Source organism: Vigna unguiculata, chromosome 9, assembly GCF_037176805.1.
Source record: "Vigna unguiculata cultivar grain cowpea cultivar isolate G323 ecotype 2 chromosome 9, ASM3717680v1, whole genome shotgun sequence".
Classification (NCBI taxonomy): Eukaryota; Viridiplantae; Streptophyta; class Magnoliopsida; order Fabales; family Fabaceae; genus Vigna; species Vigna unguiculata.
Window position 1 is genome coordinate 31,834,107 of NC_140800.1, and position 25,782 is coordinate 31,859,888.

Below are 25,782 nucleotides of genomic sequence, written 5' to 3' on the forward strand. Positions count from 1 at the left end.
TGAGACTTTTATTATCATTTAGCACATGTTCAATCAAAACAATAAAAACTACTTATCATTTATATTAATAGCTATATATTTTGTATTTACTATAAAATCTCATATTTCTTATTATGTAGGGACAAGTAAAAAATATAATAAATAAGATAGTAAGTAACCAAATGAAAGAATTAACTTGCAATTTTTTAAAATATTCAATATGATAAAGTAAATTTAATTTAAAAATTTTAAATTTATCATAAACTTAAACTTTGTCAACTTAAAATTTAATTAATCTTGAAATAAATAAATATGATTATAGTTAATTGCATGTTAATATGATGTTAATATCGAAGGGTGTTTTGGTGAAAATGATTGGAAAATAACTAACTATGGCATGTAGTATAAGAAGGGACTAGAACCATTCTGACACGGACAAACAGAGAGATGGGAATCGTTGGTAATATTCGCTTCCCTTCAGTGCTCAAAGTTCCTTTGGATACGAAACTACACAACAAATCATTATGGCGATGTATGGTTCCTCCTTCTTATCTTAACTACCCCATAAGGTTCACTCCAATATCTTGTAAGCTGCCAGAAAGTGGGACTGAGGACAATCCCACCGCCACAAGCAAGAGCCTTTACAAGAGCAAGGACAGGATGGAGGACTACAACGTCGCCATGAAGAGAATGATGAGGAACCCTTATGAGTATCACCATGATCTGGGTTAGTTTCATCTTTTTACTCTCTTTTCATACCCCCATATGCTACCTAGTGCTTTTGTTTGGCCCTTTTGCTCTTTCAAATGATATTGAGAAATGTAACGGATATGAGAGGGGAATCAATGATTTTGGTGGTGGGTTTTTCTTAACCGCTGCTGCATTGTTGATGGTGCTAGATTATCGATGATAGTATGATTCTTTTCCTCATTCAGTTGGTTTTGTTCTTGCAATCTTCAATTATTGTGCTTGTGCATTTTATCTTAAAATTGGAGATGGTCTTACACTAAGCTAGACGGATTGGAATTTACTATGCTTCCTTTACTTCTTGAAGAGGTTGTCTTTTGTTAAGACGTTGAGATTCTTTGTGCCCCCTCCCCATTTGAATAATGAAGTGTATGCCATGCGATTCCTGTTCAAATCTTAGTTTTAATTGGTAGTACAGAGTGTACTTAAAGTATTGCAATGGATGTAAATTGCCCTTGAAATGTCTATTTTTTCTCTTGTTAGTTTTATAATTTGTCTTTAACTTAATCTCAAAAGTCTCTACCTATTTGTTCTCATCATTACTAGTGAATTTAAGACTTTTAATATTAATTTACTGTGAATTGAAGTTACGACATTGACTTTGACATCAATTGTTAGATCAAACGTGTACTACTAGGCTAAAAGTTGCTGTCAATAGTTAATCCACAACTATTTCTTTAAAAGCGTAGTTGTTGTATATCGGACCCCATGTGTGCCATTGCATTGATTTAATATTTGAAGATTTTGAGAAACGTTTGAAGGTTTGTCAAATTACTCTAAAGAAAGGAAGAAGGATCACCTAGAACAATGCTAATTAGCATGTTTAAAAGTTTACAAAAGGAAGAGACTAGATGAAGCTTGGTATGACGAGATTTTCAACTACTTATTTGACTTCAACTTGTCTTTATGAATCAAAAGCATCATTGATGATCATGTTTCACTTTGAAGATTGGAAAACAAGAAATTTTGGAACTTTGCACATGGAGAGAAAAGTTGTGAATGTGGTAAAGGATAGCCAGCTTTGGAGAATGTAACCACATGCCTTGAAGTTGTTGTCCCTTTTATAGTGGTCCTTAGATTCATGGATTCAGAAATAACACCCACAATGAGTTTTATATATATGAGCATATGGATTGCGCAAAAGAGAAAATTAACTGCAACTTTAATAATATTAAGAAAAGGTAAATCTTTTAAACCTTTTTCATTTAAGTTCTTTTTACTTATTTGTGTAATTTTTTTTAACCTCTGATGTACCATAATTGATATTTTCATAATTATGAACCTACTTGGAAAATCATTGATCAGAGGTGAGATAATTAGCTTTGAAGGTCTTTGCATGTTAACACGTTAATCTTACACTATCAACCTAATTTTAGACATAATGTTCAACAAGTAAAAGAGGGATTTTTTCTGTGCATGAGAAGATTGGTTAAGGATGTTGCCAAAAGGAAATAAATTACTTCGCAACTTAGGGATATTTTTTCAATGAAAAATGCAAATGATTGTAAGAAAAATATTCTTCCTGGAAAACTGTGGGAGATGTCTAGGGATGAAACTTTAGACTTGAAGAGGTTTGTTGTTCAAATTTGGAGCTTGACCTGTAGTTCGTCTGTGTGTGAGAGTAATTTAAGCTTATTTGAAATGGTAATTGAAGCTATCAAGTTATTTGTGGTTTCTAGTTTTCTTCATTTGGTTTATATAATTATTAAAATTTCAAATTAATTACAGATCCATACAAAAATAAGAAACTGACTGCATAAGAAAGAGGATGAACAATTTGGTTTGTGTTGCATAACTTAAAGTTAAAAAATAAACTCATTAGAAAAATTGACTTTTGTCCCATTTGATGATATTGAGTCTGATGTCGGTTTGAGCAAACTCAAGGCAAGGTGATAGTGAAAATGTTGGCCTAACTAAAGCAAGTTCAAGTGATCCAATTCTAGATGCACTTGATCTTGATAATACAGTTCTTGATGCCAATGTTGATACACATTTTTCATTTGAGGAAGAGCTTGAAGGTGATGAAGATGATTATCTTGTAGAAGATGTCATTAGAGGATTGGAGACATAGACCATTGAAAAAATTTGTCCTTTATTTAGTTATTTAATTATTGTCACCTTATAATTCATGTACTGTGTGATTGTATGAACTTATAATAGTCATCCACTGCTAAACTTGCTATTTTGGTATGGTGGGATTGTTGTTTCACTGTTTGTTTGATTATGGGGATGAAATGTTGAATTGGTATGTTATTTATTTATCTCTCCCATATGTTTTAGAAGTGTAACATTCTCCACTTCCAATAGTACTATTTCCTTGCATGATATATCATTCAACTGATGCAACCAGTGTGTACTGATTTTCAGGTATGAATTATACTCTTATCACGGACTACTTGATTGTGGGCTCTCAACCGCAGAAACCGGAAGACATAGATCACCTAAAAAATGAAGAGTGTGTGGCTTACATTCTAAATTTGCAACAGGATAAGGATGTTGATTACTGGGGAATAGATTTACAATCAATAATAAGAAGGTGTCATGAACTTGAAATTGGCCACATGAGGAGACCGGTAAGCTAGCTCGTTTTCGGTAAATTTATCGAGGATAACGAAAAAATCTCTCTCGTATTGTGATAGTGTGAACAAAATTTAACTAGCCAAATGTCATTAAGTAGAGTTTTTGAAGGAAGTGACGAGATAAATAAAGGGGGGAATACACAAAATCTGACTTCTTTGCTTGATTTGGCTACATTTTTTATATTATGCAGGACACTCCTTAGTACATGTGATAAAATGAGACATGAATCTTGGAAGACATAAGTTTTTGAATCTAAAGATACATCTGTAGGAAAAATACTATGAACCTTAAACATTCAACAACGAAATTTGAATCTAAAGATACATCTGTAGGAAAAATACTATGAACCTTAAACATTCAACAACGAAAAATTTATCAAGTTTATTAAATGCTCCATTTGCCTTTTGTCAACAGTCTTGAGTTTTCATGACTAAGTGTAATCATTAACCTATTTACTTTTTCAATGCAATTGACTATATTCGATGTGAAGAATGTAAAAGGTTATCTTGACTCTGAAATTGTTCCATTTTTGGCTTACTTGTTCTTACATTATCAGGCTTTTTTTCTTGTCTACATTATTAGGCAAAAGACTTTGATCCAGGGTCCTTGCGAAGTGAACTACCTAAAGCAGTTGCGTCCTTAGAATGGGGAATTTCTGAGGGGAAAGGAAGAGTTTATGTACACTGTACTGCAGGGCTTGGAAGAGCTCCAGCGGTGGCAATTGCTTATTTGTTCTGGTTTTGTGGCATGAAGGTGAGTCCTAAACCCTCATTAATTTTTTGACTAGTGTTATAGTTGCACATCATCATCCTCTTGGTGGTGTTAGATTGCTTCATAGTTTTCTTAAATGAGAAGTACAAGTTTTGTGTGGTGGACAGCTAAATGAAGCGTATGATATGCTAACTTCAAAGAGACCTTGTGGACCAAATAAAACAGCAATACGTGGAGCTACGTATGATTTGGCTAAGAATGATCCATTCAAGGAGCCATTTGAAAATCTTCCAGAATATGCATTTGAGGATATAGCAGACTGGGAAAGAAACTTGATCCAAAATCGTGTCCGCTCCCTTCGTCATACTTGACAACTTAGGCAAGTGTATAATAATACTGCACAAGACTGGATATTTTTTCAAGCATATTCATACTGATATTGGCATATATAGCCAATAACGTGTTTAAAATATTCAGTATAGTAGAGAGTGGTAATCAATCAATTCTGCGAATAATGCACACCATAATTGTAGACTTCTTCATAATATCTGAGAATGCAAAGTACTCAATACTTTAGATTTTTTTTTTCTGCTTTTCTTTGCCTCATAATCCACTAAAGTTTAAATGCTCTTGTCAGTTTAAATGAGTATGCCTAAGTTAAGAAATGATAATATGTTTGGTAAAACCAAGTCAATTTATAATGATTTTGAATCTACTAATTTTTTTTCTTTACAAAATACAAAGAATCTCCAAAATCTCGTTGAATTCGGGTGCTAAACTCACATCTGTCTTTACAAATGCTTTATTTTACGAGGAATTATAACAATGAATCTGGCCTTGCCCTCTTATGAGTAAGACATTCCCACATAAAATCAAAAGCTTTATCACCAAGATTGAGATTTCCCTTTCTAAAACACTTGTATCTTTTAAATATCTCTCACAACAAATTCTCCGTCGTCAAAATATTTGTCTCCTTTCGCTAACAAATATACGCTAACAAATATAACGTGACAAAACACAGTATATGTAACCTTAGCTTTTTCGCACGTTATAAAAATAGAACACCCCTCAATAAAATTGATCATTTCATTCAATTTTGTCTGCATGTAAAATATAATTGTGAGGTTACGAAAAAACATTCTCAATACAATATTGATATTGCAAGCATGAAAGAGCTAAACTAGTGGCGATAAAAGATTGTAGAAGCTTCACTTGCTTGGATCTTTAACTTATGCTCTTCAAAAATGAATTAAAGCTTATCTCAATTATACAAAATTAAACTATAGGATAAGATTAGTAAACTCACTATATATATTTTATTATTCATCTTAAAATGATTCAGCATACCCTCTCACACCAAAAATTAATATCACGGTGAGATTAAATTTGAATAGTGCGATGTTGACAGAAATATATTCAACTCCAAAAATGTATTATAGAAATATATTGGAAGCCATAACAAATTATGACCGAAGCACTGCAAGCTAAAAAGTATATAATATATACATATAATTAATTAAAAATGTACAAGTATAATTGCAAATCCGGAAGTCAAGATTGCATAATCCAGAAAGCTTTCAGATTAACCTGAAAGTTAAAATATGAGACAAGATTATGGTACAGGAACAAACCGTCGTGGCAACAAGTGTGGTGTGTTGTGGATAACATGAACCAAGGAGGTTAAGTGCCGCAAATATGTTTTCAATAAATAAATAAATAAATAAATATATATATATATATTAAAAAAATTTAAATAAATAAAATAATAGAAAAGATTAAAAAGTGGTGAGCTTTGTCAACTCGTCCAAGTTAGAAATTTTGGATATCAATCCTACCCATGATCCATTTTTGGCATGTCAACAGTGGTTCGTGTCAAAACGAATCGGTTCGACTCATTTCGACACCTCTTATGTTTGATGTTTCTTCACACCTTCCCTTTTATCTTCTAAAACCCATAAAACCATAAATCCAAAATTATTCCTAACGAAAATTATAATAAATAGGTAAAAATTATCCCTATACCTCCTTTTCCTTTAATTATTCTAGAATGATGTTCCAAAAGTTATTCTGGATTAAAAAATTCCTTTCCAAACACATATTTCAAAATATATTTTCTTTACATATTCTAAAATGAGTGTTTTAGTCAAATCCAAAAATATCTTCCATAACACCTATTATAGAATCCATAAGTACCTAGATTTCAAAAATATCTTTCAAAACATACATTTCAAAATAGTTTTACCTTTAGAATAGATATTTTGTAAAATATTTCTTCTAGATTTTGAAAATATCTTTCGAAATCCAAAAATATATTTTGGAACACCTATTTCGAAACATATTTTTTACTTTTAAAAATAGTTATTTTGGAAGATATTCCAAAAATATCTTCTAGAATACCTATTCTGGAATGTATAGAAAATATAAAAAATAGGTGTTCCATAAAAGTATTTTTGGGCGAGAACACCCATTACGGAATATATTAAAAGAATGAGGTGTATGGATGGAAGGGTGGTGTGAAAATGAAGGAAGAAACAAATGTTGATGGTAAATGACATGGAGGATGAGGCGTGGTGATTTGAGTGGGAGGGTGGTGAAGATAAAGGTGGAGGGTCATGAAAGAAGAGGGTAAAAGTATAATTTTATCAAGCCAATGAGGGTGCTGGAAGAAAAAAGGAAGGTGTACATGAAGAAGCTGCCCTTTATGTTTTACACACCCCATGGGAGTGTAGGAGAAAACCAGTGAGTTGCAAAAAGAAACCTCTTGTGGGTAGTTGTAAGTGAGGTGCAATTGATCTGATGTAAACTATAGAAAGAAGCTTCATTAAATCGAAAGTCAAGTGTTCTCAAAGCATGTGACAGTCAATATCTAAGTGATTCGTTCGTTCATCAAGGAGACATGTAGAGGGTGACCCGAGCAAAAACGATGATGAGCACAATTCTGAGGTTTTGGGTGTGGGTTTTGGGAGAATTCTATTCCCCTAATTCTATCACTTGTTTCTACCATTAGCTTTTGTTACTTTCCTATCATGTACTGTTTTTCTCATATCACAATTGTCGGTGAAATTTTAAGAAAAGTCTTGTACCAGAATTCTCTCTATTATACTTGTTGTATTGTATTCTTGCTGCTATGAGGCAAAAAAGTAATACTAAAACACAAAAAACAGTAAAGATAACAATATTGCAATGAAATCCTGCACTCTCTACATCACACAGAAATAAAAAATCTCTGTAAAATAGCCACGAGTTGAAAACCATTAAACTGACGCTGCAAAACAAGAATCAAAATCCGTATTCAATAATTCAGTACACAAACGGTGTGGTTCTGTATAAACAGACTGCAGGTAGCAGTAAATAGTTGTGCAGGACATGGACTTAAATTAAAAACCAAAGGAGACATTATTGAAGGATTGTAAATTATTTAGAATAAAGGGGAAAGACAGAACTGAAATATTGAGCAAAAGAGTTACAGGAAATGAAAGAACAAAGATTACGAAACACAGTTTTAGTAAGTACTATGCAGGAGGTTTTATTCAATATGCATAAATGTCCATGTATTCTATCAATTAAAATGGAAATAATGAAAAGATAGTTCATCATTAGACAGAAGATTGACTAACCTGATGAATATTGAAGATACAGCTGCACTTAGAAAAAGGATCAACAACTTTTGCAACAGAAAACATGTTAAATTGATGACAATATAAGTCATAAGTGGGGATTAGTGGTCAGAATCCGCTTCTCAAATAGAAACTAAATTATAGAGTAATAAATAATTATAATGTTAACCCTATTGGGGTTTTGCATCATACATATCTAATAAAGGACTTTTCCGTAGGCTCCTAATACATATTTGACATCTGTGCATGCTTTGTGGCTGGCTCTTATGGGAATTGAGCTGTGATTGCCAGACTATATAAACCACATCAGAACATGAGGTTACATAAGCAATCAACAATCTGAGCATAGAATTCATTTGCAAAGAAAATCATAACAATAAGCAACCTAGATAGAAATGAAAAACTAAACCTAGCTTTTGATATGTTATACTGAAGCAACTGAATGTCTTCCTTTGATATAAAAACAGATAATTGCCGAAACATCACTAAATTTTATCATTTTAAGTTAAAATGTGAAAAAGACCTGCAATCCATTTGGAACCCCATGAAATTTTATTCATAGCACGTTCTCATTCAGCATCAGATAGTGACTGTCCTTAAGAAATTCGTCATTGCCTGCTGGTGTACAATGATTTATCACCACAAGAACACCCATATGGACAATGGCAGTCTTCTTTCCCTCCTCCATGCTAAGGTTAGCAGAAAAGCTTTTGAAAATACCGAGGGAGAAATGTAATGAAGCGTACAACAAACAAGAAACCCAAAAATGCCTGATGCGAAGGGTCATTCACCAAGTGTGACAAGCACGTAAAATATCAAAGCAAAAGAAATTTCCCCAGCAACATAAGCACTGCAAGAAGTTAAGGAAAGATTCAAGAACAATGGCATCAATAATGTCACGACATCTTCAATGCACTTTACACATTAATCAATCTTATAAAAAATGATCCCACAACCCTACACAAATCCCACTGGGACTGTATATCCAAATTTGAATTTTAAGTGGTGATCAAATTATGGTTATATCTATGTATTCCTTTAATTATCATATGATACTAATTAATAATAAATAGAGAACTTCAATATACAAGATTACCCAAAAATAAGCCAGTTTAGAACCTCAACCAGCATATTCACAGCTATTTACTTACAATCTGCTGTTTAAAATTATGATTATGGGTTGAATTGAATAAACCATAATATCATTTTTTAAAATTCATAAGAATCCAAAACAGGCAAAAATAAATAAGACAAGTCTAAGAACCAAAACTTGAGATGAAAATCCATCTATTGTACTCATCAGAAATTTTCAGTAACCTATTTGCGGAAACCAGAAAAGCAACCATTTCAAATTATATATTAAAACGAAGGAAAAAATTTAAAAACATCTAGGAAACGGTTTTTCGATTTCTGCAATCTCATGTAATGAAAGCCTCCTTTCCTATAAAAAAAATAAAAGTCTACAAACTACATACACCCTATCTATGTTAATCTTTTTGGCACAATAAAAAATTCAAAATTTCCCCAGATGAGAAAAAAAAAAAAAGCACTACTAGGTGGAAAATGGCCAAGAAGAAAAGGTCTTGGAAAGTAAATGGAAGCAAATTCTAGACTATGAAAAAGCTGAACAGAATCCATTTTTTTTTTTCAAATTCAAAAAGTAAGCATTTTTGTAAAACCTCAAGTCTTCCGAGAAAACTCTTGGAATCAAAGAGGTGAAAAAAATAAGCAGAAGAAAAAGAAAAGATAAAATACTTAAGGTTGTATGAGCAAAGAAGCACTAGTAATGGAATTGACATCTGGATATTGGTGGTAGGACTCCCGATCACAAGCATTATTCAGAAAATGTTGTTTACACTAAATGCAAGTAATGTTAAATTTGAAGAAGCCCATCAAATTATTGCCACTCACCTTCAGTACCCCAGCAATTTATGCACAAATGAACCATAAAACTCCCCAAACTAGATGCAACAAGGGAAAAAGGGTAGAAAAACTATAGGACAACGAAAGATACATGACCAAGTGATATCAAGGGTATATTTGATATGTAAATATAAGTAAAAACAATATGTTAGTAGTTAATTAGTTACTGGTAAATAGTTTTTTGGTAGCTGCATATAAAATAGGTAGGACATTGTATTCTAGAGAGCTACATCTAGACTAGATGTAAACATATTGAAATAATAATCAAGTGCAGTATTGCCTGTTACATCAATTGTCCCATAGCAGATCAAATGGGCATCAAGCCACAATCGAATTGTGTTCAATTATCAGTAAAGTAATTGTTGAAAGGGAGATTGTTGCAAGTTGTATCAATTGTCTCGTGGTAGAAGTCAGGTAGGCCAAGTTTAATTAGCCCATGACTCTTCATGAAGATGGAGGGGAACCTTCTTATGGGGATCACTAGGAGCATGACTAGAAGGGGAGCCTGCTACTTACTCCTTTCCTTTAGCTTATTTAGCATTTCTCCTTTCCATTAGTTTTTTCCAAGACTAATGTTGCTTCTACTTGAGATTAAAACAGAAAAAGATATGCTTGAGGGCTTAATCAAACCCCTCTATTGTTCCTGATATTTATATAGATGATAAAGGAGATACAAGGGAAGTTAAAACATTAAAGGCTACAACTAGGTGCTAGGTGCAAAGGTTATCCAACACTCAACCTCCTAACTTACACATAATGATTGCCTAGATATACTAACTATTTCTACACTTCTTTTGTCTTGTAGGTTTACTCTTGGGCACCCCTCTTTTAATATTGAGACCCTTTTTTTGGAGGATAGGGGCTTTGGACTCATGGCCCAACACATGGGACAACTCATGGAGGCTTGGAAGACTTCTTTGACCTCCTAGAACTAGGTGGGCGTGCTCCTTGTTCTCTAAGGCTAGGGTGCCCTGCCATAAGTTGCCCTAGCTTCTAGAATAGGTGTTTGTAATGCCCTCTAGGTCCCTACCCATGCCTATATAAGGGGACCTCCCCAACTCTTGGAGAGGGTTGAACATTTTGAGTAATACATGCTTATGTGTCAGCCGTGGGTATGAGTGCATTCCTTGAGTGTTCTCTTTTCTCTTTAGTCTTATTGAACCTTAGTTCAAGTGGTGGCAACCACCACTCATCTTGGGTTGGTCCATCCCCTAAGTGGCCTGCCACCTCCCCCTTTCCCTATCCCTTTCTCTTCTCTTTTCTTCATCTCTTAGATTTCTTTGTAGTTATTTCATATTCTCATTTCATTTATGTTCACGCCCTTGCTTCTTTTCCATCCTTGTTTTGTTGTGCTTAATTGAATCCTTGTCCCTCTCTTGAGCTCATAAAAAGTAAAACTTTACACATAGATAACCTAAGGGATTATCTTTGTGTTTAGTGAGGATATTCCTTGAGCTTTCTTAATCACAAACACCTTATAAGCTAATCTTAAAATGAATGCATATCAAAGTTACGATTGAATTGTGACAGTTGAGCTGCTACACTCTTAAGTACAAAAGTATCTACTCTATTAGCTATACCTTTCTAACATAATAGTTAGTGTTTGATCCAACAATGAGTATCATAGTCAAAGCCACAAGCTCAATTCCAAGAGGAACAATTACGAAGGGGGAGATTGTTATGGGTTGCATCTATTGTCCAATGATGAAAAATAGGTGTGTCAAGACACAATTGAATCATGTTTGATTCCCAGCTAGACAACCACTAAGGAGGATATTTGCATCAATTATCTTGTGCAAAGGTTAAGTGGGTTAAGTCAAAATTGAATCATGTATTACACTCTTAAGTAGATATATTTGCGTCCTAACTATTAACTATAGTGTTTAACCTAGTAGTGAGCATTTAATCCAATACAATGTACAATGTTCTTTGACCTATCTGTTTGTCTCCTCTTCTCTCCATCCCCTCTATTTTGTTCTTCCTTTTTCCCCTCTTTGCCCTATGTTTTTGTTTCTTTCTCTTAATAATTCTATATATCATACCAGCCAAGCTTCACAACATCTAAAGCTCAAACACTCTCCCAGCTTTTCAAATTCTTTCAACAATGAACAAAATTCAGAGAAAAGATGTGTATACATTTTCAATTGGAGATTGTAGTTCTAGACAACTCAAGTCCGAGTGCAAATTAAATTCTAGAAGCAAGCATGCAAAGATATATATTTCAATTGATTCCAATAAATTTTACATTTAAGTCTGGAAAGAAATAATTTAAAATTCAAGATATATATAAGAATTAAAGGGCACCTTTGGCTCATTAGAAAGAATATTGGGTCTCCTGATTCATAATATCTTCTCTTTCCTTGATGGGGATGTGCAAAGAGCTGAATCAAGCAAATCATTCATCTTGATCGGTTAGTGTTAATCTCTATCAAAATCAATTTGTATTGCTTCTCCTGCTACGTAAATGCTGCGTTTGTACCAACCAAATAATTTAGACGATATCCAGAAGACTTCATCCTACGAACAAGATCAATAGCATAATCCCTTTTATCTGGGGAACAAAATAAACACTTTAAGAGCCGCTCGCAAATTCTTGACTGCAACGCAAAACCTTTGTCAAGAGCGTAAAGAAAGATGTTTACTGCATCATCCAGCCTTCCTTTTGTACAGAGACCTTCGATCAAATATACACAGCTTGGAGGATTGATATTGATATTGAGCTTATCGAGAACGGAAAATACAATCAATGCTTCATCTAATTGTTTTGCCTGACAAAATCCAATAAGTAGAATTGTATACGGAGCTAAATTAAAATCTCTAAACCTCAAGTCCAGTTCTAGTAAACCTTGAATTGCAAGTTCCACTTCTCCTCTGACAAAATATCCCTCCAAAGCATTGATTGAATCGTCTTCCCTGCCACGAAGGTTCTTTAAAAAATCCAAATAAAAACTGAAAGCCTGTGAGACCTTCCTATTTCTCGACAACCAAGTCATAATTGCTTTACAAATTTCAAAGCTAGGTTGGCACCCATGCTTCAACATATGGTCATACATCTTCAGTGCGTCCTCTTCTCTGGCAGCCCTGAAAAGCCCATCAATCAATGTCCCATAAGTAACAGAGTCAGGTGATAGACCCTTGTTATGCATATCCATGAAAAGCTTCAACGCACCATTAACCTTAGAAGCTCTGCAAAGGCCGTAGATCAGAACATTGTACGTCACAATGTCGGGCATAACCCCACTATCAGCAAGTTGAATGAGAAACTTGTAAGCTTCCAAAATCTGTCCAGCTTCACACATTTGCTCCACCTTTTTCTTGAGACTAACACCATCTAAAACCTGATCAGAACCCTGAGAAAGCCGGAAGAATAACGAAGGACTTCTCCCAATCTCCATCTTGTACAACATGAGTTGTGCCTCCTCCAGTTTACCAGCCTTGCACAGTCCATATATAAGAGCATTGAAGGTTACAACTGAAGGTAAACACCCAGGCTTCTCCATCTGATTAAATATTTCTTGTGCCTCGGCAACCATTCCTCTCTTACACAAGTCACAGATGAGAATGGTATGCGTGCAAACATTATGAAACCCTTCATGCTCAGAAATTTGAAGTTGGAGAGCTCGTGCTCGATCCAAAAGATTAGCGTCACAGAGACCTTTAATAACTTCATTGTAACAAACAGCATCAGGAACTAAGCCTCGCCGGGTCATCTCACAAAACATGTTCACAGCTTCACCAATCCTGCCCTCACTCGACAAACCCCGTATCAAAATTGTGTACAAAACAACATCTGGAACAATACCCTTCTTAAGCATCCTTCCATACCACGAATGCGCTTCATTGTATCTCCTTTCCCTAAAAAAGCCAGCAATCAGATGACTGTAGCCCTTTACATTAAGGGGTAACCTGTCTCTCTCTAACAATTGCAGAATCGAAACGGCTTCATCTAACCTCCCCATCTTGCAATACCCATTAAACAAAACACAATAAGACATAAAATTAGGCTTGCGCCCACTTTCTCTCATCACATTAAACAATCTGTGTGCCTCATGTACCCTCCCCCCACGACACAGACCAGAAAAAATAGCTAAAAATGTCATCTCACTCGGCTCTACATCCCTTTGGCGCATCTCCTCGAGCATCTCAAGCGCACCATTAACATCATCACTTCTACAAAACCCTCCAATCAGCATGTCAAAAGTGCGTTCATTAGGACCACAGTTGGTCTTAAGCATCAGATTATACACCGCAAAACCCAACACAAACAACTCTTTCTGAAACACAATATCCAAAATGGTGTTATAGGCACGAGCATCGGGCCTGCACCCAAGCTCACCCATTCTACCAAACGACTCTATAGCCTTCTCGGTCAGACCCACTCGCCAATACGCCCGAATCAAAACACAAACCGAATCAGAAGTTATTAAAACTCCGGATTTCTTGAGATACTCAAGGGCCTCCCAGTAAAGGGAAAACCAGTTGTTGGTGCAAAGGACCTCACTCACCAAAGCACGGTATTTGCCGCTGGATAAAGTCTCGAACTTGAGCGCCAACGAGATGCAGAAACGAAGCGGCAACTGCGGGTCCGAAGAGGGAGATTCCTCGGACGGAAGGGAAAATCTTCGGAGGTATGTGGGAAGCTTTTGGCTTCGACGGAATACGCAGGAGACCTCCGCTGCTTTCCTGAACTTGGAGAACGCCAACATCGGAAAACAAATTCAAATCGGAAAAGGGTTCATTGGCCGTCGATGATGATGATGAAGATGCGTTGCGTTAGACTGAGATGCCCGGGACAGGGTATAAGGAATTCCATACGCATGTTACCCTCCCGTATTATAATTTATTTTCTACTGATTACTTTTATAAAATTATTTTATTATTAATTACTAGTATACATTTTTCATATTCAAAACTAGAAAAATCAAACTTAATTTCACTCCAATGTAAGTGTAAAGCATTTTCTACGCAAACCGTTATAAATTATCTTAAATGTAATTCACAATAATAATTAAAAAATTTATCTTACTATATAAAAAATCTATTGATGTGCTACCAATTACCCTTAACATTATTTTAAAAAATAAGAATAATAAGAGTTATTTTATGACAACGTTCATTAGTAAATGAATGGCTACACACTTAAAAAAAAATCAAAATAAACTTGTGTAAATTACAATTATTTATGGATACAAGGTAACATCAAGAAAGGTGCATCACCATCCACCATTTTTTAGGTAAAAAATATGAAGTAAGCAATATAAAACCAAGAATATTTTAGTAAAGTTCCAAACACGATGTATGTTTATTATTAATTAGCTTTTGACACTAAAATTAAGTCTTTCGTTCTCTCCGTAAATGTAACAAGAAGAAGAAGAAACACCTTCTAATTTGCATTTTCGCTCTTACATCTGCGCCTTCAATGCCACCTTCCTCCATTTCTGATTTTCCAATTCAATCCACTTTTTGTTTTCATTCCCATTCATGTTCCATTTTACTACACCACGCTTTACCTCTGCATGCGTGCTAATCATTGAGTTCCTCCGTGCCTGCAAACTTCCATAACCCCTGAATCGTAGGTTTTCCACAATCATCGGATCCAAGAGCTTTTTCTCGCAATTCCTTGACACCCATTTTGCTTCACTCCCAGTATCAAATCTTCCTCGTGTAAAGTTTTCCAATGTGTTGTCTTATTTTCGTTTTTGGATTAAATCTGCAATATTTGAACATTTTTGCTTCATTTTGTTCCTTTGTGTTTTGATTTGTTTAGGGCAACAAAGGAAAAGATGGGCGAGGGAGAGAAATATCAATTGGGAACTATTGGCGCATTGAGTTTGTCAGTGGTGTCATCGGTGTCGATTGTGATTTGCAACAAAACGTTGATGAGTTCATTGCATTTCATTTTCGGTAAGTTCATAAAGGATTTGGTTCTTTGCAAACTGATAGAAATTACCAATTATTTATATGTGTATGTTCTTGGTGACTATTACAGTGTCTTTGTTTTCATCTATGACTCGTTCACTTTTTTCATAATTTAATAAGATGAAAAGAGATAGTATATATGATAACATGGCAAACCGTTATTTGAGTTATTGTTGAGAAATGTGTCTGTATTTAGTGTTCGTTTCACATTGGATTAATTCTGGAGGAGAATTTTAGTGGAGAAAAAAATAATGAATAAAACAAAATCTTACTTGTTTAGTTTGAGAAAGCATACTTGTTTTAATTTCTAATTAAAAACTATGACATTATTTTTAAATATTTATACAGGAATACATGAAAGCATTTGTGTTCTGTCTTCTATTTTCTCTATTTAACTATGCAAATCTTTTAAAGTATCAAACAAATTAAAACAGATGATTTTTTTTATTTTGTTTGTGAATAAGAGTGAAGAGGTAAGAAAGGAAACCATAAAAGTATATGCAAATTAAATAAATGTATCATTATTTTCTCTAATCAAGCACTCATATGTAAAAGTATGTAAAAGACATGGTGTAATTATTGTGAAAATAGGAAATGTTTCTTTAACCAAAAGACACTAAAATGGTGGTAATTTTAGGAAGAATAAAAAGAGTTCTAAGTGCTAGTTTAGATACCTATATATAATCTTTATGCCTTCAATTCAAGTGAAAATTACTTGTTAGAAGTGTAATATCTTAGTTGAGGTTTTAATACATATCTTGGATTTTTATGCAGCTACAACTTTGACAAGTTGGCATCTATTTGTAACATTCTGTTCTCTTCATGTGGCTCTTAAATTGAGATTTTTTGAGCACAAACCATTAGAGAAGAAAATGGTGATGGGATTTGGAGTTCTAAATGGAATCTCTATTGGACTTTTAAATTTGAGTTTGGGCTTCAATTCTGTCGGGTTCTATCAGGTGATGATGCATTTTCTTTCTTTATGTTTTTCTCATGTGTCATTTTGATTTTTGTTCTTTAAACAGCTTTTCGGGGTTTTGTGACACAATCTTTGTATTTGCATTCAGATGACTAAGCTGGCAATCATCCCATGTACTATTCTATTAGAGATCCTTTTTCTTGGAAAGAAGTTCAGGTCTTGTTTAGTCTTTTATCATGAATGTAACATTTATGATTAATCTGTTTAAATATTTATACTTAATAGAGTTTATACATGTTTAGTAACTTGTGTAAGTTTCATTAAATAATTATTTTGTGTATCAATCTTTTAAGTATTGTTCCTTCCTTTTGTTAACTTCTAAGAAATTAGATTCATTAGGGATTTATAATTAATTTCAAGTCATGTCTTTTATGTGATTGTCAAGAGATGTTAGGTGTCTTGTTGACCCTTCTAGCATCTCACAAAGAAGGCATTTATTAGTTCCATTGGTTTGTTATGTTGTCCTTAACTATAATTTATATTACCCTTATCCATTATTTGTTTTATTTATGTCACTGTAATAGTTGATGATTGATAATAATTTGAATTGTATTAATTGTTTTATTTTTGCAGTAAAAGAATACAATTTTCACTTGTGATCCTCCTTGTGGGTGTTGGAATTGCTACAATTACTGATTTGCAGCTTAATGCTTTGGGAGCTTTCTTGTCTTTGCTAGCCATCATTACAACATGTGTTGCTCAGATTGTATCCTTAAAGAAATTTTCACTCCTCTTAACCACTCAAATTTTGATGCAATCATGAAATACTTTTCAAAATCAAATTAGTGAATATTTTTGTGATGTAGATTACATGCATTAATTGTTAGTATTTTCAAGCTAATTTTCATAACAAATATTTTGTTAATTACTTAGGGGAAAAAATGCGACATAGAATATATCATTAAGTATATGATTGTTTCTCCATAATAATGACAATAACTACATAACAATAAACATGTCAATCTATGTTTCATTTATCATGTGAGAAGATATACGTTAATGCAACTTCTATTTATGTATATTTTTGTTATGTATAAATCTAATGCTAACGATGAGAAAAAGCATTTTTTTTTTTTGCATATGAATTCTTAAGAAAAGATTGGTCCTTTTTATTTTTTGGATGTTATATCAATTTAGTGTTGATGTACTTTGTTGAAATCTTAATTAGTTCCTTTCAGATGACAAATACCATTCAGAAGAAGTTTAAGGTTTCTTCTACTCAACTTCTGTATCAATCATGTATATATCAAGCAGCTACATTGTTAGTCTCTGGACCATATCTGGATAAACTTCTGACAAACTTAAATGTTTTTTCTTTCAAATACACAACAAAAGTGACGGTGAGATTTCAATAGTTGACATGTGTGCTTACCTTTAAACATAATTTATTTCTTAATTAATGTACTTTCAACTTCTTTTTTTTCATCGTAGATGGTCATTATTCTTTCATGTCTGATCTCTATCGCCGTGAATTTTAGTACATTTCTTGTAATTGGAAAGACATCTCCAGTAACCTATCAGGTTCTTGGACATCTGAAGACATGTCTTGTATTGGCTTTTGGATATATCATTGTCCATGATCCTTTCAGTTGGAGGAACATCTTGGGAATTATGGTAGCTATGGTTGGCATGATTATATATTCCTACTGTTGTGCTCTTGAGAGTCAACAAAAACCAGTCGAAGGTGGTGGTCAAATGTCACAGGTTTGTTTTATGTCAGTTTTCATGTTCTTGTGTTTTTTGTCTCTGTCATGGACTAAAAATTTCGCTTTTTGTTTCGTCACTGTCTTTATTATTTTCAGGCAAGAGACAGTGAAACTGAGACTCTCATTAACGTGGAAAATTCAAGTGTAATTTTGAACAAAAGACCACCTATCTGGAACAAAGATAAAGACAAAAACAAAAACTCTCTATGAACTTTCCAAAACATCATGACAAACATTAAGTAGGCTTATAGAGCATTTATACTCTTGATTAGGAAATTTTTCCCACTTAAATCTCAACATGTGTGAATTGTTTCACTTGTTACTATTAGCTTAAGCATTAAATATAGCCAACCAACTACAAGTGAGGTAAAAATACATGGTCGTGTCTTAGTTATGATCAATAAATATAACTTGAAAAGTGTTAACTAGATATTTTTCACACTCATGCATATCAAAATTTCATTTTTGGATGACTCGGTGTAAGATTCAAAAGGAGTTGACTAGCAAAAACACTTAGTTATCAATAGAAACGATTCTGGATTAGAAAAGGAGTTGGATAATTCAATCTTTTGTTGTTCCCTAGTTTTAATTATATACATCGGGGCAAAATTTTAACTATTTCAATTTTTTAAATAGTATGAGACTATATCGATCTACAAATGTATCTATACGGTCTATTTTATTGGTTAATTAAATACAATATCATTTATAAATCTTGAAAATATTAAAAAAAAAAAAAAAAATATATATATATATATATATATATATATATATTTATATATGTCAATGCGTATAATTTTTTCTCAATTGCATGTATTAATTTTTATTGAGAATGATATTTTTTTTTTTTTTGAATTGGAATAAATTTCTATCAATAAAATTTAAAGGAAGAAAAAGGGATAAATATTTAATTCAGTACAATAAATTGACATATTTCAATTTTAGTATATAAAATTTAAGGAGAATATTAACCTGTGTTCTAAATGTATTTTTTAATATATAAGTAATAATCTTTGATTTTATATTTTTTATATTGAAATAGAAATAATTAATTTTATTAATTAAAATAATATAAATTTATATAATAGATTTTATAAAGATAAAAGTGTTTTTTAGAATTTTTAAACACACAAAATAAACACTTTAAAATTTCTAAAACCTATAATAAAATGCAAGAAAAATATATCTCTCTTGACACTTCAAGTGTCTCTAAGGGGAAGTTTGAAACATTTGAAAGGTACAATTTTTACTTTTTGCGAAAAAAAAAAAAATCTTTTAGAAATTTATAATCTTTTTCAAATTTTTTTGTGATGAAAATATTGCACTTTCATGTGAAAAAAATTCCTTCTTTTCTCATAATATCTTTTGTCACTCCTTCAAATTAACTTTTTTTATGTTTAATTATATTTTAATTTTTAGCAATATTAAAACATAGTTATTTTATTATTTAATTATTTTTTAATTTTGTATAGGTGTGCATCAAATAAATTATTAATTATATATGTATATTACTTATGACTCTTTTTATATTTTAAATAAAGTAAAATTGTATTTATGATTATTATGTCAAGATTCATTTAATACTATAGTTAACTATGTGTTTTTTAAAATTCAAGCATATTAATTATCTTTATCTACAAATTTTAATTTAATTTTGATATTTAATAATTGAAAAAGTAACGGTAACAAAGTCTTTTACTTTTTTGTTTTGAAAATTCAAAATTTTATGTATCAATTATTAGAGACTAAACATGTGTTCAATCTATTAATGATTCGCAAAGTTAAAACAAAATCTATTAAAATTAAAGTTGTTGTGTCAATATTTTTTATTTCTTTTTATTAAACTAAAATATATTAATATTTATGATGATTAATTTACTATTTACTAAAAAAAATACTAACAATGATAGAAAAAAATTATATAGTTATTAAGAATTCAAAATTTAAGCATAAGGTACCCAATGCAAGAGATTGTAAAAGTCTAACAACATGAAGAATTGTAGGGATAAAAATACAGGATAGACCATGTCTGCAAGAAAAATTGTGGGGTGGATTGAGTATTTTAGCCCACTAATCCACTTAGGTCCATCCTGCATAACCTATAGCTCGCACGGCCGCAAGTTGGTTCGCATTTGACTTGTATAGTCCATATTAACTTAAATTCCTAAAATCAGATAACATCATCAAAACAAGTTATGTATCTTTATTGTAATCAACTTGCTTATTCAAATTTATTCTTTTGTCCGACCAAAAGTATTTTGTTTACTTAAATAAGTTCGTCTAAAATTAATTTTTTTATTTGTGTTTCTTCATTTATTTTAATTTAAGGTCATTTATATTTTGAATATTATACTTAAAATATTACTTATTTTAAAAAATGAGTTTATAGAAATTATTATTTATAGTAATTTAATTAAATAAAAATAAAGTTATTAACATTTTTATACAAACTGCTAGCAGACCTAGGTTGTGTACGCTAAACATGATTTCAAATATTAAATTTTAAAAATTACATATGTCACTTAGCATTTAATATTTAAAAATATAAATTTAAAACAAAGATTTTCTGATTAAAATTAAAAATGTAAAATCGTTAATTTAACAAAGAATATCTAATTGAATTCTTTTAACAAAAAATTAAACAAAAATAAATAAAAATATCAAATTGAATAATTGAAACAAAAATTATACCGAATAAAATTAGTCATAAATAAATTATTACAATCGAATAAGAGATTGACAACTACAGTAAATTAGCTAGAGTTTCAAATAACTATTTGATGCATCTTTTTTATGATAACTTGTCCTAATAATAGGCTCTTCTAAAATGGATTTTGTTTTTCAAAAATAATATTTTATAAGATTAAATACGTATTTAGTTCTTAAACTTTCATGTAAAATTAAAATTTATTTATGTTTTAAACTTTAATATAATTTAATCATAAAATTTTTAAAATAAATGAATATATTCATTTTAATATAATGATATTAATTTATTTATTTTTTATTTATAAAGTTATATTAATTATTTTTAAAGTTTGGAATTAGAATATAAAAAATTTAGAATAGTTTCGTGTAACTTAGATACTAAAATATATTTTATCTATTTATAAATAAATATTTTTAATAAATTTGCTTAAACATTGTTTCTCCATATGAGTTTAGAATTCGGTTATTGGAAATTGAACTCTCAATGGATTTCTTGACATTCAGTAATAAAAATCTTATGAGACTTTAGTTCTTTAGATAGAGACTGAATTTTAGGATTTTTTTTTTGTTTTTCTAAAATGAAAAGAAGTAAATTTAATAATTAAAATTAAAATTAAAACTATAGAAAAATAAATTAAAATAATTAATTAAAGTAATGGATTTAAATTTTATTAACTTTAAGAAATAAAATAAAGAATATTTCAAGGGAAATGAATTTTGATTTTTTTTATAATTTGAATTAAATTTGTTATTGTTTCTTTTAAATATTATAATAAAAATATATAATTTAAATTTTGGAATTTTGGAGTAGAAAATAAATATCATTTTGGGTAGTGAAAAAATATTTATTAATTTAAATAGTTTTGTTTTATGTGTGTGATGATAATAAAATGTTTCAATGTTAACACAAATTTAAAGGATTTTTTAAACATGCTTAATAATACATTTAAAAGGTAAGATTATTTGAAATAATGATTAAAAATTATATTTTACATTATAAATTTGATGATAAAATTGAAAATATTAATAATAATTCTTGATTTAAATTTAAAATTTTAAAATATAAAATCAAAATGATTGAAATTGTAATATCTCATTTAATAGAATAAACCTTATATAACTTATCATTAATAGCATAGAAATATTGGTATTGGTATGTAACTATTACATTATCGTCATCCATATAAGATATACTAAATATAGATTATCACATAACTAAGCTGAAGAAACTAGAGTTTTTCAAAATATTTATTCACAAAAGATTTCCAAATGCAAGTTATATTGCTGCATCACCCTCCTCCTTGATTGGTCTAACTGTTATATCCTCATTTGTTCATACTAATCAAGTAATCATTGCAAACAAAGAAGACAAGACAAAACAATAACACAAAGAAAGGGTAAGCAAATGTACAAAAAAGTTTATTCAACCAAAAGAATACAATTATCATTTGTACTTAGTCAAACATACCAATCCTTAATGAATGATGTTTTATTTCATGCAAAGACTCATATATGACTCAATTATCCAGATAAATGCATTGGTATCAAATTTTGGCAAGTTGTGCACTTGTGGTGGTCTCTGCTACTCTATCGAGCCATTGCCAATGAATTTCACCATACCAACATTTTTGGCTAAGGTAAAGCCCCTAGACTAGGACCACCTACTCCTTTCATCACATACATTATCCTTCTCTACCTGAGAATTGAATGGTTATTAAAGCGTCAAGATAACATTCAAGTGAATCCATATATCAAGGCATACACTACTACAAGTCACCATTAATCCTCCTTGGATTAGTATAAATCGTTCTCAGATAAATCTCATAGATAAACCATTTCTAAAGAAATAATCAAAATTTGCATAAACACACTAAAGTGAACACAAAAACTGATTACTAGACTTTGACGTATTCACTCAGCGAAATTATCCATTCGCTCAACGAGCAACACCTACAGGCCCACTCATTTAGTGACCAGATGATTGGCCCAGCAAATAAATCACTAGATCTCACAAAGATAGATTCCTCCAAAAGTCGTCCAGGTGAGTATATTTTCACTCAACAACCACCAAGTTCGTGAATCACTGACTCTGAGTTTGTCCAACGAGTATATTCTCGCCCAACGAGCACAAGTTAGTGACTCTTTAACTTTGAGTTTGCTTAGTGAGTATATTCTTGCCTAACAAGTTTGCATAATTATGCAAAACATAACTTTGCAAAATTATGCCAATCCAATTGAGTCCAAAAATCCAATAGTTATTATAAGACCCGTGAAAATTAATTAATTAATAAATGCAGGTAGAAAGCGCCTTTATGGCATTAATTATTGTTTGATGTGACATGGAAAAGTACTAGTTCAAATGGTTGAGAGTACTTTGAATGTGTGAGAGGACTTGGGTTCGAGTTTTATGCATGCTAATTATGTGTTGTTGTTTTATTATTGATTTTTAATAATATGTATGAGTATGAAATTGGTAATGTAAACTTATATTGATTGGAGTGTATCACCAAATGTGAATTGGCATAATGGTTGTGCTTGGCAGCATTATAAGTGGAGGGTCACAAGTTCAAACCTTGGTAGACAAAACTTAACCTTTATTTTTACTAAACTTAGCTTGGGATGAATGTGGAAAGGTATAGAGAACCTAGCAGAATGGGGATGATGATTTACTAGGGTAGGACTATGTTACGTAATATTCCTTAGAGATGTTACAGTACAACCATTGTCCGATGTTCTCCTCAGCTAGCTTGTTCAATTCTTTCTCATGTTCAAAGTCTTTTTCTCCTTCCACTCGGTTGATCGGGCGAATTGGTGTATTATCTTAAGCGCAATTGGAAATGAACGCATGGGGTGTTTGGTCGTGAGCTCCTTTAAATCATTCAAGAGAGATTGTCACATCAACATCCCAAGGAAAGGAGGTCCGCCTGTAGCGAGCAGCCTACGACTGCTTGTCCTTGGTCTGCCTAACCGATGGTCCGACGGGGTAACCGATTTAGTTTCCAGAGCTGAGACTTTATTCGGAGAACACATGGGCTATTTGGTCACGAGCTCCCTTAAAGCCCCCTTAGAGATTGTTACATCAACGTCCCAAGGGAAGGTCCACTTGTAGCGGGCAGCCTGCGGCCGCTTGTCCTTGGCATGCCTGACCGATGGACGGTGGGCCATACAGTACAAAACCTAATTTCAAATCCCACAAATAAGATATAAATGCATAACTCAAACACATGGACAAAATACAATGCAATCATACAATTTAAAATTTTAAAGCTTCTATTACTCAATTAAAAAAAAACAACAACACATGTCAAAATGATTCAATTTGGTCCCTATATTTGTTTTTAGTTTCAATTTATTCCCAATTTTTGTAAAATTTGAGCAATATTGTTTCTCTTTAAATTGACACTCAATTTGCTTTTTGGATAAATCTTATAGTTATATTCTTACTAAAATTAACATTTTTATTAAATATTTTTAGAAATATTTTTAAATTAATTGTAAACGAAACTTTAAACTTTGTTTTTTTTTGAACTTGAAATTTATGTTTGATAAATTATTTGATTTTTAATTTTCAATACATTTATAATATATGATACATTTGATACCTTTATATATGATAATAAAAATGGTTAATTATTGAAATTAGGTTTGAGGTTTAACTTTGTTTAATATAAAATTAAAAACAAAAAGTTTGTTTACAAATATTTCTACAAATATTTAATAAATATGTCAATTTTAGTAAGAATATAAGCATAAAATTTATACAAAAAATAAATTAAGTTTCAATTTAAGGACGAACAATATTGCTTAATTTTTATAAAAATTGGAACTAAATTGAAGCTAAAAACAAATATAATGATCAAATTGAATTATTTTGACACGTGACATAATTGTGAAGTGACATGTGTAAAAAAATTAAAAAAGAAAAAAAAAATCACAAATTGACACATGGCGTTGACTTTAACACTATTTGGTCAAAATTGACGACAATGACCAAATTGAATTATTTTTAAAATAACTAAAACTAAATGGAGATAGAAAAAATTTTGAGACCAATTTGACACTTCTTAATAAATAGAAGGACCAAAAGAGTAATTTAACCTAAATTTTATTTGTAATTATATCACAAAATTCAAATTATTTTACCCTTAAACTATTTCTAATTTTGTTCCTTGTAAAGTCCATCAAAATCTGATCTCAATATTCTTAATTAATTATTTTAAACTGTTTTTCTTATTTAATAATTTTAACTTTTAATATAAACTTAAGAATTATACTTTATATTTTAACTTATCTTATATTTTTTAATATTTTTTAAATATATTTACGATCAATAATAATAATAATAATAATAATAATAATATAGTAAAGTTTTAAATTTATTTTTTATTATTTCTCTAGGAAACATTATAATAATAATAAAATATTATTTAAAATTATATTACAAAATTAATATACAAAACTGAAATTTATTATCCTTAAGTTTCTTTTAATTTGTTTTTTTTGTCTCAAAATAATTAAAATTTAATTTCACCATTTATAATAAGTTCTTTTAAATTACTTTATTTTAATTATTTTAATTTAATTTTTTTTAATTTCTTTCTTTTTTAAGGATAAAAAACTTAAAAAATATTTTTGAAATTTAGTTTTACAAAATCAAAATTTGAATCTATCTTTTATATAAAAAAAATTGAGAATTCGATGAAAATGAAATTTTTAACTACTACTAAATTCATGTAAAAAAAAAATATTTTACTAGATTTATTTGTGGATGTTTTTAAAAAAGAATATATTATTTAAAAGAAAATCTCTAAAAAGAGGAATAACTAGTTATAATATATGAATCGTCAAATAACTATTATCTTTTATTTTAATTGTTGTACACATTACTTTTTAATCTCCGTTCCTGTAAATA

General features: G+C 31.0%; 3 protein-coding genes across 4 annotated transcripts; 2 read left to right on the plus strand and 1 right to left on the minus strand.

Moving 5' to 3' along the window:
• Positions 1–406: 406 nt before the first annotated feature.
• Positions 407–4,593, plus strand: LSF2 (dual specificity protein phosphatase (DsPTP1) family protein). Its single transcript, XM_028086915.2, has 4 exons — positions 407–706; positions 3,094–3,299; positions 3,889–4,059; positions 4,185–4,593. Exons 1-4 carry the CDS (start codon positions 427–429, stop codon positions 4,386–4,388), a joined length of 861 nt encoding a protein of 286 aa, XP_027942716.1. The 5' UTR covers positions 407–426; the 3' UTR covers positions 4,389–4,593.
• A 3,160-nt stretch (positions 4,594–7,753) lies between these two features.
• On the minus strand, positions 7,754–14,382 carry LOC114163253 (Pentatricopeptide repeat (PPR) superfamily protein). Of its 2 annotated transcripts, none has more exons than XM_028047442.2 (2): positions 11,862–14,379; positions 7,754–8,484 (listed from the first exon to the last, which is right to left on the minus strand). In XM_028047442.2, the coding sequence occupies exon 1, from the start codon at positions 14,261–14,263 to the stop codon at positions 12,014–12,016; it is 2,250 nt and encodes a 749-aa protein (XP_027903243.1). In that variant the 5' UTR covers positions 14,264–14,379; the 3' UTR covers positions 7,754–8,484; positions 11,862–12,013. The 2 variants fall into 2 exon arrangements, with proteins under 2 accessions (XP_027903243.1, XP_027903244.1); XM_028047443.2 differs by lacking the exon at positions 7,754–8,484 and having other exon boundaries at positions 12,323–12,638; positions 12,727–14,382.
• A 481-nt stretch (positions 14,383–14,863) lies between these two features.
• On the plus strand, positions 14,864–18,779 carry LOC114162871 (UDP-xylose transporter 3-like). The gene is made up of 8 exons (XM_085666400.1): positions 14,864–15,236; positions 15,325–15,461; positions 16,251–16,435; positions 16,544–16,611; positions 17,029–17,161; positions 17,634–17,795; positions 17,887–18,159; positions 18,258–18,779. Coding segments are annotated over exons 1-8 (1,074 nt in total). The 5' UTR covers positions 14,864–15,234; the 3' UTR covers positions 18,372–18,779.
• The last annotated feature ends 7,003 nt before the right edge of the window (positions 18,780–25,782 follow it).